This window comes from Pseudoliparis swirei, chromosome 22 (assembly GCF_029220125.1).
Source record: "Pseudoliparis swirei isolate HS2019 ecotype Mariana Trench chromosome 22, NWPU_hadal_v1, whole genome shotgun sequence".
In the NCBI taxonomy this organism is placed as follows: Eukaryota; Metazoa; Chordata; class Actinopteri; order Perciformes; family Liparidae; genus Pseudoliparis; species Pseudoliparis swirei.
In genome coordinates this window covers 2,401,503-2,421,616 of record NC_079409.1, presented here as the reverse complement: position 1 = coordinate 2,421,616, position 20,114 = coordinate 2,401,503, and the positions used below count along the sequence as shown (strand labels likewise).

Genomic DNA, 20,114 nt, shown 5'->3' with positions numbered 1-20,114 from the left:
AAAACATTTAACGATGTTAAACTTTAACAAACTTAAAAGAGTCGAATAAACATTGTGATTAATAAATGTGATGAAACTCCTATTTTATTAAAATGATTTTAATTAAAATGATTTTAATGTTAAACATGAAATTGAAAACAACTTTATCTCTTTGATTAAACTCATTTTTAAGAGTTATTCAATATGTTGCATCTTGGGAAAGTTAAACAAGTCAAAATGTGTAAAAAACAAGAATCTCAAAATGTTATATTTAATTACACGTTTTTACTCCGACGTCAACAAGTTCATGTTTTTATGTTTGTTTGTATCGAGAGAGAGAGAGAGTCACACAACTTTGTATCGCAACAATAACGAAGCGCGCTGTCCCTTTAAGAGACGCCATGTTGGGTTTCCTTATATGGAGACGCAGCGGCAACACACGGTCTGCTGTTGTGTGTGTGTGTGTGTGTGTGTGTGTCATATGTGTGTGTGTGTGTGCGGCTGCAGGGGGGGGGGGCTTCTTGACTTCCTCTTCATCACTAATCACTTTCATCTGTTGATGTTCTTGATCTTTGCTTCGCGAAGAAGAAGATAGTTTGTTGTGTGTTTCGCTGAATCTGCCGTCCGGTAATGTAATGTGGACACACAAACAACAACAAACAAGACTTCTATACAACCAGAGGAGTCGCCCCCTGGTGGTCAGGAGAGAGAATGCAGCTTTAACACATGAAGCATAGACTTCTATACAACCAGAGGAGCCCCCTGGTGGTCAGGAGAGAGAATGCAGCTTCAACACATGAAGCAGATACTTCTATACAACCAGAGGAGTCGCCCCCTGGTGGTCAGGAGAGAGAATGCAGCTTTAACACATGAAGCATAGACTTCTATACAACCAGAGGAGCCCCCTGGTGGTCAGGAGAGAGAATGCAGCTTCAACACATGAAGCAGATACTTCTATACAACCAGAGGAGTCGCCCCCTGGTGGTCAGGAGAGAGAATGCAGCTTCAACACATGAAGCAGAGACTTCTATACAACCAGAGGAGTCGCCCCCTGGTGGTCAGGAGAGAGAATGCAGCTCTAACACATGAAGCAGATACTTCTATACAACCAGAGGAGTCGCCCCCTGGTGGTCAGGAGAGAGAATGCAGCTTCAACACATGAAGCAGAGACTTCTATACAACCAGAGGAGTCGCCCCCTGGTGGTCAGGAGAGAGAATGCAGCTTCAACATATGAAGCAGAGACTTCTATACAACCAGAGGAGTCGCCCCCTGGTGGTCAGGAGAGAGAATGCAGCTCTAACACATGAAGCATAGACTTCTATACAACCAGAGGAGCCCCCTGGTGGTCAGGAGAGAGAATGCAGCTTCAACACATGAAGCAGAGACTTCTATACAACCAGAGGAGTCGCCCCCTGGTGGTCAGGAGAGAGAATGCAGCTCTAACACATGAAGCATAGACTTCTATACACGTCTCCTCCACCGGTTCGGGGGTCGGCGTCTCGGGGAAGTCCCATAAAGTGTTCGTCAGCGAAATGACGGACGCTTCATCACTGCGTCTGGAGCTGCAGTGTGTATACAAACAAACACACATCCACACACACACACACACACACACACACACCGTACCCCACGCAGAGCCCCCCGTCTGGACTCAACCTCATAAACCCAACGTCCCATCATGCTCGGCGGTGGCGGCGGCGATACGTGATGACATGATGCGTGACATCACTCACACAACACACACACACACACACACACACACACACAACACACACTCGGACTGGCAGTGTGATAAGAGATGAGTGTGTGAGAGAATTCCTGCAAACACACACCTGCAGGGGGTCGGGGGGGCTATACATGATGTCTGTTTAGTGGTCTCATTAGCAGCGGGTGGAATGCCAACAGATAATTAACTGGGGGAGATGAAGAGAGAGAGAGGCGGGCGAGCGACAGCCGTAAAACACAAGAGTGAGACGTTGTTCACGAGAAGACGGTGAGACACCGGAGGACCCCCCCCCCCCCCGGAGTTAAATGAGTGAGACACGGTGTCCTGTGCATCTTGAATACGGGACGCATTTATCAACTATGAATACAGCGAGAGGACTTATTTTTTTACAAATATTTTTTAGCAATCAAATATTTGTAATTGTTATAATTTTTACATTTTATTTAATTATATATATATTTTTTTTAATCAGAATATACTTAAATCACTCATTAACATAATTTGATTAAAAACACGGAAAAGTAATTTTTCCAATGAAATCAAATATTTTTTTTACAAATATTTTCTTGAAATCATTCAAATATATTTAAAATTATTTAAATTACTTTAAATTATTTTTAGAGACTTTACATTACTTTAAGAGACTTTACATTACTTTTAATTACTTTAAATTACTTTGAGACTTTAAATTAAACCCAATCTGAAGCTAAATGACTCCAAACAGAATAATTCGGGGACATTTAAATCAACTCACTTTTATTAGAAGACGTTCTTGGTAACCGTTCCAGTCGATGTGAGTCTGGATTTTATTTGAGTATCAATGGATGTTAAAAAAAACAAAAGAACGATCGATTAGTTTCCGTCTCAATTTCCTGCAAAGTAAAAGCAGCCAATGAGAAGCCGGCGCGTCACTCAGGGAACTCGTGTTCATCTTCAGTCTCACATCAAGTCATAAAGCAGGACGCCTTTCTCTTTCAAATAATACACAAATTAAAAAAGCACAAAGCGACATCGTCTTCATCAAATGAGAAGATAACACGGGCGACATTTAAATCAGAATCTTCTTGCACATTTAAAAAAAAGAAAGAAATGAAAATGCTTTAATGTGGAAACTAAGGCAACGTCAGCCCCCCACCCCCCCACCTTGATGCCTGTTTGATCGGAGAGGAGGGGGAGGAGGAGGAGGCATCCTCTTCTTTGAGTCCTTTAAAGAAGAGGGGAGAGGAGGAGCGGTGAGGAGGTGCAGAACTATAAATAGACAACGAGATGAGAAGGAGGTTTCCTCCCTTCCTTTGTTCATCTTCATCCTTCTCCTGAAGAGAGTCCATTCACTTTCTAAGAGTTTTTTTGCGCCCGAGTTTCCGAAGGTGGCGTGGCCTGGTGGGGAGGGGCGTGGCCTGGTGGGGAGGGGCGTGGCCTGGCGGGGAGGGGGCGTGGCCTTCAGTCGGAGGGGACGGGCGTGACGCAGATGTGCAGGAAGTTGTCGGGGTGGCTGAGGTGCTCGCTGAGCCACTGCAGGGGCGTCTCCAGCAGAGGCTCGATGCCCTGGATCACCACCTGGTACCGCCTGGGCTCACCTGGAGGGGGGAGGGGGGGGATTTAAAAAAGATGAAGGGAGCAAAGAGGAAAAGAGATGGTTACATGAGAGAGACCACATCAGACACGGCAGTAATACCACGGCTGTGGTGAGAGAGAGAGAGAGAGAGAGAGAGAGAGGTGGAGAGCGAGAGAGAGGGAGAGAGGGAGAGAGAGTACCCATGTGAATGGGAGTGTTCAACTTCAAAGTGACAGTTGATGTTTTAGTCTTTTGTTGAAGTCGAATTATAAACTTTCACTCTGACAGTCTATAGTTTCAGGTTAAGACTGTGTGTGTGTGTGTGTGTTTTACATTTTAAAAAATATACATATATATTTTTGTATATATTTCTATATATAAATAAAATAAATATATATTGGTTATATATATATTTTTGTGTTATATAATTTTATATATAAAAATGTATAACACATGATATATATATATATATACATGTGTGTGTTTGTGATCTTTTTATTTTACATTTAAGATTTGTTTTTATATAAAATATATTACATATAATATACATATATACAATAATTTTGTATTAAATGTTCTGTGTGTATAATATTTTTATATGTATAAAAAAAATTATAAAACATATATATATATAAATTCAACAAAATAATTTTTTGGATGACATTTATATCCATATATATATATATGTATATTTGCTACATATGTAGCAACTTTATTATCCAATCAGGACGTTCTGTATGTGCGTGAGAAAAAAAAAGAGACAGTCAGCCATTTCCTGTCTATCGGTCTTGACCGCACTCACAAACACACACAAACACACACACACACACACTCTCTCTTCGAGTTCCACGTAATACCAGGAGGACGGTTTGAGGCGTTAACCGTCTGAGAGGCGACGCCCTGCAGAGCGGACGCTCGCCGGATGTTCATATTTAGGCCAATGTATTATATATATATATATAAATATATATTTATATAAATATATTCATACATACATAAATATATTTATATATATATATATAATACATTTTGCCGGACGACACCAAAACCTTCAGAAAGTAAGAGGTGTGCTTCTGTATAAGCAATAACACACACACATACACACACGCGCACACACACACTGGGTGGGGTTTCTTCCCCATCTCCAACCTTTAGCCCCACATCTGTAGGTTCTTACAGTCTCATTATGAGACACGGGGGGGGAATTCACAATGAGACACGCCCCCTTAAAGACACAAATACACACACACACAGACACAGATACACACATTGTTGGTATGAATTCCCGCAACGACCAAGAACAGCTGAGACACGTTTGTTTTTTACATTAACAAGACATACAGAGTGTGTGAGTGTGTGTGTGCGTGTTCTTGTTTTACTTTCTGAGCGTTCTGAACCAGAGGAGTCGCCCCCTAGTGGCCAGGCGAGAAGGTGCGACTCCTCGTGTCTCACCGAGGACCGCTGACTGAACACAACGTCGACGTTCTGGGACATTTTTCCATTGTGTTGGTTTCCTGAGGATCAAAGGACTTCGAGAGGAACACATTTTGTTTAGCGTAATAAATACTGAGGTTGTTTCCGGCCTGTTGGTTTCATCACGCCGTGACCACGCCAGGACAGGCGCTCGCACACACACACACACACACACACACTGTGGTCAAGTTGGACACGACCGCCGGCCGAGACGACATGCATCGTCAGCCGAGTGAAGAAAACCGGTATTTAGGAGACGACCACAGAGCGGTCCCTGAACACAACGTCACCATTTACTCACTTCCAGAGCAGCTCTTTGGATAAATGGATTTAAATATATATACATATATATATGTACATATACATAAATATATATAAATATATGTATTTATATATATTGATGTATATATATTTATACATATATATAAATACATATATATATATATGCATTTATATATATAAATATATGAATATACGTATTTATATATTGATGTACAGTATATATATATATAAATACATAAATATAAATATTTGTATGCATTTATATAAATATTTATTTATATATAAATTTAAAACATATATGCATTTATATAAATATATATATATATATATATATTAATATATTTTATTGATGCTCCTATCCATAGATATAAAACTGGATGAAATGAAAAGTAAACCTGGAGCCGTCGACCTTTTGACAGAAAGTTTCCACGTTAAAGTTTCTTCAATAAAAAAAGTTTAAATGTCTAAAATCAGCAATTAAAAAAAAATCTTCGTAAAGTTTAGTTTTTCAAACAGCGATGTTTAGTCTCCGGGTCGCTCGCAGCTCTTCTTCTCTTTCAGCACGAGCCACTGTCTGCTGCATCAAAGCAGTGTGTGTGTGTGTGTGTGTTTAAGGCCTTGCTCAAGGACACACCCGGCTCACGCGACGTCAACCGCCCTTCTTTCTTATTTCCTTTGCCGGAGATTGATTTGGGAATCCCCCTTTTCTTTAAAGACCCCCCCCCCCCCCCATCGGTTTGAGGATCCCGGGTCCCTGAAGGGGGTCCAACCCCCCCCCCCCCCCAGACACAACAGAGGAACGCATGAACAACATTATTTGAAGTGAAACATCAGAGGAGTGAAGCTCCCGGTTCTCTTCTTCTTTTTAGAAAGGAAAAAGAAAATGTCTGAACTCTACAACAATATGGCGGGAGCAGAGCCCCCAGACCCCCCAGACCCCCCATCCCTGAACACTAGACCCGGTCCCTCTAATCCAAACACGCAGCCGTAATCTCCCGGCTATCACAGACTCATCTCCAGCCTGAAGAAAGGGAAGTGGAGGAAACCAAACAAGAAGCCACAGGCAGACAGGAGGGGGCCACTTTCACCTTGATCCCCGGGGGGGGGGGGATCAAAGAGGTAGACGAGAGAGGAAGAGGATCTCCCTCACCTGTCGCACAACTCTAAGAGATAGAAAGTCTAAATTATGAGATTCAGATTCAGACTTTCTGTCTCAGTTTTTTTATTTATGCTCATTTCGTACGACGAGCTCTGCGTCCGCCCATTTTTCAAAATAAAAGAGCGCGATAATAAATTAAATGTTTCATTGGTTCTTTGTGTGCAGCTGGACTGAGAGATGAAGACGTTGATGCTGTGTTAGCCGGGAGGAGGAGGAGGAGGTTATGGTTCTGTCTCCTCCTGCAGGTCCTCTGTCCTAACACACTATTGTCTCCTTATCTACTTCCTCTCTCCTCCCCTGCAGACACTGTCTGTTTAGACTATCTCTCTCTATACAGGACTGTCTCAGAAAATTAGAATATTGTGATAAAGTTCTTTATTTTCTGTAATGCAATTAAAAAAACAAAAATGTCATGCATTCTGGATTCATTACAAATCAACTGAAATATTGCAAGCCTTTTATTCTTTTAATATTGCTGATTATGGCTTACAGCTTAAGAAACTCTAAAATCCTATCTCATAAAATTTTAATATTTCCTCAGACCAAGTAAAAAAAAAGATTTATAACAGCTGAGTGTTTGTCAAGGCTCAGGAAACCCTTGCAGGTGTTTCGAGTTAATTAGACAATTCAAGTGATTTGTTTAATACCCTACTAGTATACTTTTTCATGATATTCTAATATTTAGAGATAGGATATTTGAGTTTTCTTAAGCTGTAAGCCATAATCAGCAATATTAAAAGAATAAAAGGCTTGCAATATTTCAGTTGATTTGTAATGAATCCAGAATGCATGACATTTGTTTTTTTAATTGCATTACAGAAAATAAAGAACTTCATCACAATATTCTAATTTTCTGAGACAGTCCTGTATATATATCTGTATATATATAAATAAATAAATATAAATATTTATATATATAACTAATTATATATATAAATAGTTATATCTATATAAATATATATAAATATTTATATAGATATATAAATCTCTCTCTATATATATAAATAGTTATATATATATGTATAGTATAATAGTATATATACATATATATATATATATATATAAATATTGCGTGTGTGTGTGTCTCTGTGTGTGTGTGTGTGTGTGTGTGTGCGTGTGTGTGTCTTACCGTCGGCCGGCAGAGCCACCGGGTACATCGCTTTCAGCAGGTCGCCGAGTGTGTGCGTGCTGCCTTCAGGTGATGTTGGACGAAACAGCTTCTGGATGAAGGGCCTGTCGCCCGTCGTCTGTGAGGAGAGAGTTTCATTATATAAAGGTTCTTTATTATATTAAAATGAAATCAGATGTTTACCAGGAACAAAATGGTGATGAATTTAGAAGAAGAACTTGTATTTTTTTTTTTTATGTACATTTACAAGAAGAAGAGAAATTGACAAACTTGAGGCGTCAAACCAGTGAGTCAGTTTTAGGGAGAGAGAGAGAGAGAGAGAGAGAGAGAGAGAGAGAGAGGGGAGGATACCCGACCTGAGGTGTCGGCCTCACAATAGGAGGCTAATCACGGAAGCTGTGAAAAGGAAACCCGTGAGCGGCGTCGGGTAACCGAGCTGTAACTATAGCGAGGAGGACGGCGTGAAGCGGCCGCTCCGGTTACCCCGAAAACACCGAGTCACGGAGGAGAGAGTGCGCTAAGCGGCGGCCGCACGCTGCATTATTAACACGGGCGTGAATAATTAAACAAGAAGACGCTATCGATTCCCCCCGACTTTCTTTTGTCAAGTCTTTGAACGCCTCGGCCGGCACGCGAGGTGTCGGTGAGGGTCAGAGAACAAAAAGAGAGGGAGATAGAGAGAGAGAGAAAGGTGTGAGGGGCCGAACTGGAGACGCCGGCCTAATTGATGGATGGGATTCAATCCGCCTAATTGATGGATACAAAAAAACTAAAAACAATGGCCGCCTGTCAATCAAGCCGAGCTTCCGTGAAGAGAGAGAAAGCGTTTCTCTCTCTTCCGTCAATTAATAATTCCCCGGCTCCTCTTTTCTTTTTTGGCGGCCTTCATCTTCTCAGAAGTCAAATTATGAATTATTCACCTCATCGCTCTGACACGGAGACGACTTAAAACGAGACGTTTGAGTTCATGTTCCACGGGATATTTAACCTTCGTTCATATATGAATCTAAATCTATTAAAACATTTATATATATAAAAATCTAAATCTATATATATATATATAACCTTCGTTTAAATATATATATAAATCTGAATATATATAAATGTAAATATATATATTTAACTTTCGTTTAAATATATATACATATATATATTTAGTATTCATTTAAATATATATACATGAATATATATATTTAACATTCATTTAAATATATATACATAGATATATAAATATATATGTAACATTCGTTTAAATATATACATATATATATATATAAATCTATATATATATATATATTTAACTTTCGTTTAAATATATATACATATATGAATATATATATTTAACATTCATTTAAATATATATACATAGATATATATAAATATAAATTTAACATTCGTATAAATATATATATATATATTCATATATAAATATATATTTCTCTATAGGTAATGAAGTGCTCCATGAGATTTATTGTGATTAATTAGCCGGTAGCACTCCTTTTTTGTTCTTAGTTCTTCGCCCGGCTATATTCTTTTCATTGCGCCCCTGGTGTTAACGGGGGAGAATGCGGCGGCGGCAGGCGGAGCATCCCCCCCAAAAAACTGCATTCCTCCAACACACTCACACATAAACGCACACCGGAGGGTTTGTGAGTAACAGAGGTTACCTGTAGAGCAACAATGCAAGCGGTCTTTAAAAAAAGGAAGCATAGTAATTTTCACTTTTCACCCTCCTCTTCACCCCCGCCCCCCCCCACTCCTCCTCATTTTCCGAATCACAGAGTGGCGTCACAGGAAGGAGATCCACCGGCAGCAAAAAACAAGTCCTGCTGCCAGACGAAGGCGAGGGCAAAACACACACACACACACACACACACACACACAGTGTGTCGCCGTGCCAACGAGGTGTCTTCGTCTCCATGAGGATATGAGCCCTCTGTTATTTGGACTTTAGTGTTGTCATTAATTCTGTCTGCATCAAACACGGCACATATTATTTACACTGAGTGTGTGTGTGTCTGTGTGTGCGTGTGTGTGTGTGTCTCCTGGTAAGTCACCAAAGTGACTTTCCGTAGTACTAATCCGCTCTATTCTCCTCAGCGTTTCTGAACCTGTTGTTGTTGTTGTTATTGTAGTATCATCGTCAACAACGTGAACTTATTTAGCTTCCACTCTTCTTTTTTCCGACCTCCTTGTAACAGTTTGTTAAATAAAAACCCAAAACAATCCGGATGCCCCCTTTTGTCATTGTTGTTGTTGTTTATGTTGTTTGTATTTTGGGATTTTGGGAGCTTCAATTATCATATCATAGCACCGCCCCTTTCCTTTAAAAGAGGGCGTCGCTATAAAAGAGGGCATTGCTATAAAAGAGGACGCCGCTGCTTCCATTTATATATATATATATAAAAATTAAAATAACATTTCAATAAACAGGAACATCTTTTCCTGACTGCAGCTCATTATTTGAGTCCGTCAACATGTTTTTGTGGCAAAGATCCAGATGTTTTCCGCATCTCCGTCTAGAGGAGCCTCCTCAGTGTCCAGTTGGATTCTATATATGACGCGGCCGTCTAGCGCCATCTAGTGGCCCGACTGGAGAACTGCAGCAGCTTGAGTCCAGAGACTAAACTACAAAAAGAGTTTGTTCCATATTAATGTGTGTGTGTGTGTGTGTTACCTGGTATATCCTGAAGGGGATGTATCTGAAGCCCCCCTCCTCGGTGGTATATTCCATCAGCTTCCGGTTTATGGCCCAGAACTGGTCGAATTTATCTTGGAAAAATATAAAACGCGTCGTTAAAAAAAAACGTGCTCATCAAAACAAAAAAATTAATGTGAATAATTATATCACTTTGTTAATATCAAGAGTTAAGATATGCAAATCTTACTTTCCTAGGTCTTCCTTCCACACAGAATTAAAATAACTTTAAAAAAAATGTTAAGACAAAAAAATATATATATATAATGAAATAAAAATGTCTGCAGATATATTTGGTTATTGTAAAGTCTGAATGAATATATTAATTAATAAATAAATAAATTATCGTAGACGTTTAAACTATTATGTATGTTTATGGTTTTTACTTTTTTATTTTATTTAAAAAAATACAAATCTATATGTATGTAATATATACATATATATTATATATATACATTTATTTATATAAATAAATAATAAAGATATACATTTCAAAATAAACATATAAATATATATAATTAATTATAAATAAACACACACATCAAAAAGTTTCTGTAACACGAATTCACCGACACAAACCACCGGGCCGGGGTGGACAGGAGGGAGAAGCTATCACGGCTAAGGGACTTTATGTGTGTGTGCGTGTCTCTGTGTGTGTGTCTCTATGTGTGTGTGTGTCTCTGTGTGTGTCTCTGTGTGTGTGTCTCTATGTGTGTGTCTCTTTGTGTGTGTGTGTGTGTGCTCACCGTTCTGCAGGCCCATCCACAGCTGCTTGTGGTCTTTCTTCTGCATGTCGTTGACCACGTGGCTCTTGTGCTTCAGGGCGTCGGCCTCCTTGATGCCCGACATGAAGTGAGCCTCCACCACCGAGCAGGAGGGGCAGTGCAGCAGCTCGCGCTCCGGGAAACTCTGACACACACACACGCACACACACAGACACAGATACACACACACACAGAGACACACACACACACAGGTTTATAATTTAGAGTCAGAGCCTTAAGAATAAAAACAAAGCAAATGAATTACATTCTAACGAAGAAACAAACTCTATTTATCTCTATTTAATTCTGTTTGTTCTTTTCTTCAGACGCCGATAGCTGAACTTTGTACAACTCACACACACACACACACAGACACACACACAAACAGAGAGACACACACAGAGACACACACACAGATACACACAGAGAGACACACACAGATACACACACAGACACACACACAGGGCGTGGTCACCTTGAAGTGCACCGTGATGCTCCAGGGCAACACGGTGTTGGCGGCGTGGAGGTCGAACAGAACTCCGATTGGATTGTGCCTGGAACAGATCTGGGGTCAGTACTGTTTCTGCTCCTCACTTCCTGTGTTTCAGCCAATCAGATTCTTTGTTTTCTTTATCGCAGCCTCAATCAAATCAGATGAGCGTATTTAAGGTTTATATTCTTTACGGTCACTAAACACGGTTCGTATCTGACGGCCTCGTTCCCCGACGAGCAGAACACGATACAAGCTCTTTAAATAGTTATGTTAGAAAAGACTAACCCCCACACCATCGACCCCCCCTCCCCCTCCCTCTCACCATTTCAGCGGCGTCCCTTCGAACTCGAACCACATCTCCTCCACGTCCTCGGCCCTCATGGCTTTGTGGAAGTGCTTCTTCACCTTGTCCGTGACCAGCGTCAGGTAGCTCACCCTGGGCAGCAGCAGCTGAGAGGAGACGACATGCAGAGGCCTGAACACCGGCGCGTCGACGTGCGCCACGCAGAGAGGCGGTGACGCCACATGGTGGATATACTTCTAGATATTGCAATGGTTTCAATCTTTAAGCTCAGGTGTGTTGTGTGTGGAGCAGCTACGAGACTGAATGCATGAACTTTGCTCATTGAACTGTTCAGCTGCAGCGGAGATCAGGGTGTGTGTAATTCTGTGACGTCATAGAGCAACCACGCTCACGTAGTAGGGCTCCGCCTCCCTCTCGGTGACCTCGTCCTGGTTCAGGGTGAAGCAGGCCGGGATCCGGCCGAACCACACGTCCCTCAGCACGTCCTTGTCATCTGCCATGCTGCTGCTCCCAGTGGCTCATAGAGGAGAACTGCCCCAAACACAGCGCCCTGCTGTCAACAACAACAACAACAACACAGCAGAGCATTAGTGAGAACGTCAGCAACACCCCCCCCCCCCCCCCACACACACACACACACACGCACACACACGTTAAGTCTGCGGTGCAACACAAAGCTCGCGCCACATCGTCTCTCCGCTGTAAATCAGCCACGTGCGTCTTAATGAGAGTTATTACGACATCATAAGTGCAAGAAGAACGACACAGAGTCACGTGACGGACTTTCCCCCAAACTAACTACCAACCTGTCGGACTACGCAGGCGTCATGGCCGGCGTTAGCTTCGAGCTCACTTTAGCTCCGTGTGAAAAACATGATTGTTTACGAACGTGTCCACTTCCTGGTTCGTTTTTTTTAAATACCGTCGTCCACAAAGGTGCTCGAGGAGGAGATTGTGCCGCGTGGGGAGGAGGAACCTCACTTGTTGTCGGTGTTTAGCTGAAGTCGGCTTGAATGAAAGAAGGGCCGTGTGTGTCGATGTTGTCATTCCGCTGCTGTCACCGGAAAAACAGCTGAAAGCGACCGTTTGCTCGCAGAACAGCGCCGCCTAGCGGAACCCCGCTGTACTGCAGTCACTTTAAAAAAGAGAAAACCGCAGGGCTCTCAAGTGTCACGCATTGAGCGGGACAGTCACGCATTTCGGTCTTACGTCACGCACTCCCGCCACACATCGTATTTCTCACGCTGAAAAAACTCTCGGCTATTTCATGTTTTAATGTGCCGCAGCGCGCCAACATGAGCCGCGCTGCCCTCACCGTGGAGGAATCAAGCGCGAGGAGCCACTTATCAGCCAATCAAAAAGAAGATAGAGATGTCACTCTTGCCTGTCTTCAAACTTGAGAGCCCTGTTAATGACATGTGGTTCAATTAAGTTCTCACTCTCTTCAACTTTAAATCTTGAAAGAAATAATGTGTTGTGTTTGTGCGTGTGATTTTGTGTGTTGATGTAAACCCAGCTGTCATAACAAGCAGCAGGAGAGCACCGTGTTAACCTCTTGGTATCCTGCATGCTCAACACATCAGAGCATTGTTTGTTAAGGCTGCCCACATTGCATTTATCACTTTATTTGCAGGCCTAGGAAAAGGACCCTCTCAAAAAAAATTCAAACAGCTCTTTGTACAAGTAAGATGTATTATAAAGAATTTAAAGACAGGACATTTGTGCAATATAATTAGGCATGTTTTTGTAAATGAGAGTAGAGTTATTAAAAAACATTTTCATTCTTTAAGGTAGCAAAGATGTCTCGTAAAAGACCTTTGCCAGGCCAGAATGCAGGGTACAACGTGGGTACAACGCCACATTAAATCAAGATTCCTGATATTTGAGACACCAACGTGTGTGGCTGCGTGCGCGGCAACATATTGGTCACCCCCGACAAAATCTCACTCCAAGGTTTTTTGAAAAGTTAGCAGCTCTGTATTTATTGATTTATTTAATCTAACAGACTGAAACATCGAATCATAAAACATCTACCCCTACTAAGTGCACACAAACCCTTTGTTCCACAGATCACGTGTTATGAAATTTAATGATTTGGTTTATTATAAAATAATGCAGACAATGTACAGAGCTAAAGTGAACAAAGTTTATTTTCAATATATGAGTGTGAATATGATTTGAGATGTTCGTAAGCTCACGGTACAAAAGGCTAAAAAAGGGATTAAAAGAAGATGTATTTCTGTTGTAGGAGTCCAATTATGGAATAATGTTGAGATGGATGTAAGACTGGTGAACTCCTTTTGGGTTTTCAAGGGAATTATTTATAAAACAATTCTTGAGAGTTATAAATGTGACTAAACACGTATTTATATGGAAGATGTATGTGGTAGTATATTTAAATATATATATATATATTTTTTTTTCTTCTTTATTTTCTGATTTATTTTGATTTCAATTTAGGATAGGAATTTATAAGCATGTTTTGCTTCTACCTTTACCTTTTCAGTCTTTCTCTTTAGTATATTATATAGAATAATATTGTATTTGATTTGATTGACTGAATAAAATACACAAACAAACAAACATGACATCTATTGTTCATCTGGTCACATGACATCAGTACAAGTATTATATATATATATTTATATATAAATGTATATATTTATATATATATATATATTAATATATATATATATTTAAGTGCCTTCACTTATTTACTGCTTTTGATCCCATGAGAAACCTGTGAAATTATTACATCTATCTTTATGGAATAAGTATTGACTTGACACTGCGTGTGTGTGTGTGTGTGTGTGTGTGTGTGTGTGTGTGTGTGTGTGTGTGTGTGTGTGTGTGTGTGTGTGTGTGTGTGTGTGTGTGTGGTTGAAAGAGAAGGTAGAAGTCGGTGGACTACGCCACGCAATGTTCTTGTGAATTATTAATAAATGAGAAATTAATTGTACTTGTATAATTCAATTTTAATTCAGTTTGTTTTGTTGAGCCCAAAATCACAAATCACAATGTTCCTCTTTACAATCTGTACACATGACATCCCTGACCTTTGACCTCACATCGGATCAGGAACAAAAGAGTTAAAGAACCCTTCAGGAGAGAACAGAGGAGGACCCCTCTCCCGGATGGACAGAAGAACAGATGTCATGTGACCAGATGAACAGAGTTACATCAACATTCAATGAATATGACAGAGTGTATGAATAATTAGTCGTAGACATGGAGCACGATGCAGCTTTCCACAATCCATGAAACAGAAGGAGGTAGAGAGGAGGAGCATCGGCAGGGCCGTGGAGGCAGAAGGCAGGAGGCAGGAGGCAGGAAGCAGGAGGCAGGAGGCAGGGGCAAGGAGACAGGAGGCAGGAGGCAGGAAACAGGAGGCAGGAGGCAGGGGCAAGGAGACAGGAGGCAGGAGGCAGGAAACAGGAGGCAGGAGGCAGGAAGCAGGAGGCAGGAGGCAGGGGCAAGGAGACAGGAGGCAGGAGGCAGGAGGCAGGAGGCAGGAAACAGGAGGCAGGAGGCAGGAGGCAGGGGCAAGGAGACAGGAGGCAGGAGGCAGGGGCAAGGAGGCAGGAAACAGGAGGCAGGAAGCAGGAGGCAGGAAGCAGGAGACAGGAGACAGGAGGCAGGAAGCAGGAGGCAGGAGGCAGGAGGCAGGAAGCAGGAGGCAGGAGGCAGGGGCATGGAGGCAGAAGGCAGGAGGCAGGAAACAGGAGGCAGGAGGCAGGAAGCAGGAGGCAGGAGGCAGGGGCAAGGAGACAGGAGGCAGGAGGCAGGGGCAAGGAGGCAGGGGCAAGGAGACAGGAGGCAGGAGGCAGGAGGCAGGAGGCAGGAGGCAGGAGGCAGGAGGCAGGAGGCAGGAGGCAGGAGGCAGGAGGCAGGAGGCAGGAGGCAGGAGGCAGGAGGCAGGAGGCAGGAGGCAGGAAGCAGGAGACAGGAGGCAGGAAGCAGGAGGCAGGAGACAGGAGGCAGGAAGCAGGAGGCAGGAGACAGGAGGCAGGAGGCAGGAGGCAGGAGACAGGAGGCAGGAAGCAGGAGGCAGGAGACAGGAGGCAGGAAGCAGGAGGCAGGGGCAAGGAGACAGGAGGCAGGGGCAAGGAGGCAGGAGGCAGGAGGCAGGAGGCAGGAAGCAGGAAGCAGGAGGCAGGAGGCAGGGGCAAGGAGGCAGGAGGCAGGAGGCAGGAGGCAGGAGGCAGGAGGCAGGAGGAGGCAGGAGGAGACTGGAGGCAGGGCAGGAGGCCATAAGGAGGCAGGAGGCAGGAGAAGGAGCTCAGTGTATCCTAAGCGTCCATAAGGAGAGAGGAGAGGAGCTCAGTGTATCCTAAGCGTCCATAAGGAGAGAGGAGCTCAGTGTATCCTAAGCATCCATAAGGAGAGAGGAGAGGAGCTCAGTGTATCCTAAGCGTCCATAAGGAGAGAGGAGAGGAGAGCTCAGTGTATCCTAAGCGTCCATAAGGAGAGAGGAGAGGAGCTCAGTGTATCCTAAGCATCCATAAGGAGAGAGGAGAGGAGCTCAGTGTATCCTAAGCGTCCATAAGGAGAGAGAGGAGAGGAGCTCAGTGTATCCTAAGCGTCCATAAGGAGAGAGGAGAGGAGCTCAGTGTATCCTAAGCGTCCATAAGGAGAGAGGAGAGGAGCTCAGTGTATCCTAAGCGTCCATAAGGAGAGAGGAGAGGAGCTCATTGTATCCTAAGCCTCCATAAGGAGAGAGGAGAGGAGCTCAGTGTCTCCTAAGCCTCCATAAGGAGAGAGGAGAGGAGCTCAGTGTCTCCTAAGCCTCCATAAGGAGAGAGGAGAGGAGCTCAGTGTCTCCTAAGCCTCCATAAGGAGAGAGGAGAGGAGCTCAGTGTATCCTTAGCGTCCATAAGGAGAGAGGAGAGGAGCTCAGTGTATCCTAAGCGTCCTTAAGGAGAGAGGAGAGGAGCTCAGTGTATCCTAAACATCCATAAGGAGAGAGGAGAGGAGCTCAGTGTATCCTTAGCGTGCATAAGGAGAGAGGAGAGAGGAGCTCAGTGTATCCTAAGAGTCCATAAGGAGAGAGGAGAGAGGAGCTCAGTGTATCCTAAAGGTCCATAAGGAGAGAGGAGAGGAGAGAGGAGCTCAGTGTATCCTAAGCGTCCATAAGGAGAGAGGAGAGGAGCTCAGTGTATCCTTAGCGTCCATAAGGAGAGAGGAGAGGAGCTCAGTGTATCCTAAGCGTCCATAAGGAGAGAGGAGAGGAGCTCAGTGTATCCTAAGCCTCCATAAGGAGAGAGGAGAGGAGCTCAGTGTATCCTAAGCGTCCATAAGGAGAGAGGAGAGGAGCTCAGTGTATCCTAAACATCCATAAGGAGAGAGGAGAGGAGCTCAGTGTATCCTAAGCGTCCATAAGGAGAGAGGAGAGGAGCTCAGTGTATCCTAAACATCCATAAGGAGAGAGGAGAGGAGCTCAGTGTATCCTAAACGTCCATAAGGAGAGAGGAGAGGAGCTCAGTGTATCCTAAGCATCCATAAGGAGAGAGGAGAGGAGCTCAGTGTATCCTAAGCGTCCATAAGGAGAGAGGAGCTCAGTGTATCCTAAGCGTCCATAAGGAGAGAGGAGAGAGGAGCTCAGTGTATCCTAAGCGTCCATAAGGAGAGGAGAGAGGAGCTCAGTGTATCCTAAGCGTCCATAAGGAGAGGAGAGGAGAGGAGAGAGGAGCTCAGTGTCTCCTAAGCGTCCATAAGGAGAGAGGAGAGGAGCTCAGTGTATCCTAAGCGTCCATAAGGAGAGAGGAGAGGAGCTCAGTGTATCCTAAGCGTCCATAAGGAGAGAGGAGAGGAGCTCAGTGTATCCTTAGCGTCCATAAGGAGAGAGGAGAGGAGCTCAGTGTATCCTAAACATCCATAAGGAGAGAGCTCAGTGTATCCTAAGCCTCCATAAGGAGAGAGGAGAGGAGCTCAGTGTATCCTTAGTGTCCTTAAGGAGAGAGGAGAGAGGAGCTCAGTGTATCCTTAGTGTCCATAAGGAGAGAGGAGAGAGGAGCTCAGTGTATCCTAAACATCCATAAGGAGAGAGGAGAGGAGCTCAGTGTATCCTTAGCGTCCATAAGGAGAGAGGAGAGGAGCTCAGTGTATCCTAAGCGTCCATAAGGAGAGAGGAGAGGAGCTCAGTGTATCCTTAGCGTCCATAAGGAGAGAGGAGAGAGGAGCTCAGTGTATCCTAAGAGTCCATAAGGAGAGAGGAGAGAGGAGCTCAGTGTATCCTAAAGGTCCATAAGGAGAGAGGAGAGGAGAGAGGAGCTCAGTGTATCCTAAGCGTCCATAAGGAGAGAGGAGAGAGGAGCTCAGTGTATCCTTAGCGTCCATAAGGAGAGAGGAGAGAGGAGCTCAGTGTATCCTTAGCGTCCATAAGGAGAGAGGAGAGAGGAGCTCAGTGTATCCTAAGCCTCCATAAGGAGAGAGGAGAGGAGCTCAGTGTATCCTAAACATCCATAAGGAGAGAGGAGAGGAGCTCAGTGTATCCTAAACGTCCATAAGGAGAGAGGAGAGAGGAGCTCAGTGTATCCTAAGTGTCCATAAGGAGAGAGGAGAGGAGCTCAGTGTATCCTAAGCGTCCATAAGGAGAGAGGAGAGGAGCTCAGTGTATCCTAAGCATCCATAAGGAGAGAGGAGAGGAGCTCAGTGTATCCTAAGCATCCATAAGGAGAGAGGAGAGAGGAGCTCAGTGTATCCTAAGTGTCCATAAGGAGAGAGGAGAGAGGAGCTCAGTGTATCCTCAGCCTCCATAAGGAGAGAGGAGAGGAGCTCAGTGTATCCTAAGTGTCCATAAGGAGAGAGGAGAGGAGCTCAGTGTATCCTAAGTGTCCATAAGGAGAGAGGAGAGGAGCTCAGTGTATCCTTAGCATCCATAAGGAGAGAGGAGAGGAGCTCAGTGTATCCTAAGCATCCATAAGGAGAGAGGAGAGGAGCTCAGTGTATCCTAAGCCTCCATAAGGTTCAGGTTTAGGGGGTTCTGGACGCTGCCCCAAGCTAAAGAGCGAGCTGCTTGGGCTCCGGCCCTCTGGCTCTCCGGCCCTCTGGCTCTCGGGGCCCCTGGCTCTCGGGGCCCCTGGTCCCCAGGGACAGTCCCTCTCACCGGCTGATCTCCTCCCAGGCATTACAGGTCCCCTCTGTGGACGAAGGGCCTGGGACTTATGGTGAGGGCAGCAGAACACTTTGCAGCACGACTGGTTGAGGTGAGTATAGCAGACGGGTCGGGGATCACATGATGCCTTACAATGGGGCTTATTAATGGACAGAGTGTAACTTAGTGTTCACCCGGGGTTGAGCCCAGTGGGGTTTAAATCAGGAACAACAGATTGCCTTCAGCATCAAGTGTGTGTTTAGTGCTTGTTGGCGGGTCCACCGCTTCTGCTCTATTCTATGCATGCCCTATTTGGGTTTAGATGCAGAGCCGTATTAGGGTTGGGAACTGGGTAACAGCCATCCCACTACAACTTGTGACTAGCGCTGAATACTGGACCAACTGTGAGGCCTCTCCCCCGGTGCACAAACAGTAGATCCCTTAAACTCAACAATAACACGGCATTTTCCATATAAATTAGCTCATCGCATGATGTTAGGTCAGGGTTTATGAAATATATCACTAAACATTGCTGTACCTAATGATCAGAAAGCTTATGGCGTAATAACAACAACAATGTCCTCTAACCTGCTGCAAATCTCCGTTCTGTCGGTGGTGAGTTCAGGGCGCCTGGGAAACTCCGCACTCCCCGTTTAAAAGGGCTCCGTGGGCTGTTCCCGTGGCTGGACTCTCTGGTCCTGGTGGCCGCTGAAGTCCTCTCGTCACCCGGGTCTGCGCTGGTCCCTCGTTGGCTCCCTCCGAGGCGTCGGGGAGCGTTGTGGCCGTCTGTGAGGCCTCTCCAGTGTTGCCAGGTCCGCGGTTTTCCCGCGGAATTGGGCAATTTTTGTTTTTTGTGTTGCCGCGGGTTGAATTTTTTGTCCGCTGGTTCGGGTAGACCTATTTTTCATGCAAATTACATGAATATCTTAAAATAAAAATCCATATTTTAAATGAAATAATGTATTCATACCCAAATCCTACCAAACTGACTCCAGATCAGCACGTACACACATTTTATTTATGATAATATACTCAGGGCTCTCAAGTCTCACGCATTGAGCGTGAGACTCACGCATTTCGGTCTTATCTCACGCACTCCCGCCACACATCGAATTCCTCACGCTGAAAAAACCTCTCGGCTATTTAATGCTTGAATGCAGGGGTGCTCAATACGCCGATCGATTGTTCCGCTGCAGAGCTCCGACGCCGGTCTGCGCGCATTGGGATGGAGCAAAAAAATAGTCACCAGTCAATACTTATTTATTCTTTTGATCTGTTTAGAACTTGCTGTATGTTTAATGTTCATATTATTAGTAAATCTTGTTTTTGGTCACAGGTTTGAAATGAACCGATCTCGTTGGAGCTTATCTGTCAAATCTTTATTATATAACGTCTCATCTCTTTAGTATTAATAAGAGCAACTTATTTTAGTGAGGAGTAACTTTAAGCAAAAAGATT

The 20,114-nt window shown here is 43.8% G+C and overlaps 1 protein-coding gene across 2 annotated transcripts; it reads right to left on the bottom strand.

The window, feature by feature from the left end:
* Positions 1-2,441: 2,441 nt before the first annotated feature.
* Positions 2,442-12,629, bottom strand: atg5 (ATG5 autophagy related 5 homolog (S. cerevisiae)). 2 transcript variants are annotated; one of them, XM_056405981.1, is made up of 8 exons: positions 12,370-12,629; positions 11,956-12,116; positions 11,582-11,709; positions 11,242-11,320; positions 10,749-10,911; positions 9,982-10,076; positions 7,305-7,422; positions 2,442-3,283 (listed from the first exon to the last, which is right to left on the bottom strand). In XM_056405981.1, exons 2-8 carry the CDS (start codon positions 12,061-12,063, stop codon positions 3,147-3,149), a joined length of 828 nt encoding a protein of 275 aa, XP_056261956.1. In that variant the 5' UTR covers positions 12,064-12,116; positions 12,370-12,629; the 3' UTR covers positions 2,442-3,146. The 2 variants fall into 2 exon arrangements, with proteins under 2 accessions (XP_056261956.1, XP_056261957.1); XM_056405982.1 differs by having other exon boundaries at positions 12,545-12,604.
* Positions 12,630-20,114: the final 7,485 nt, after the last annotated feature.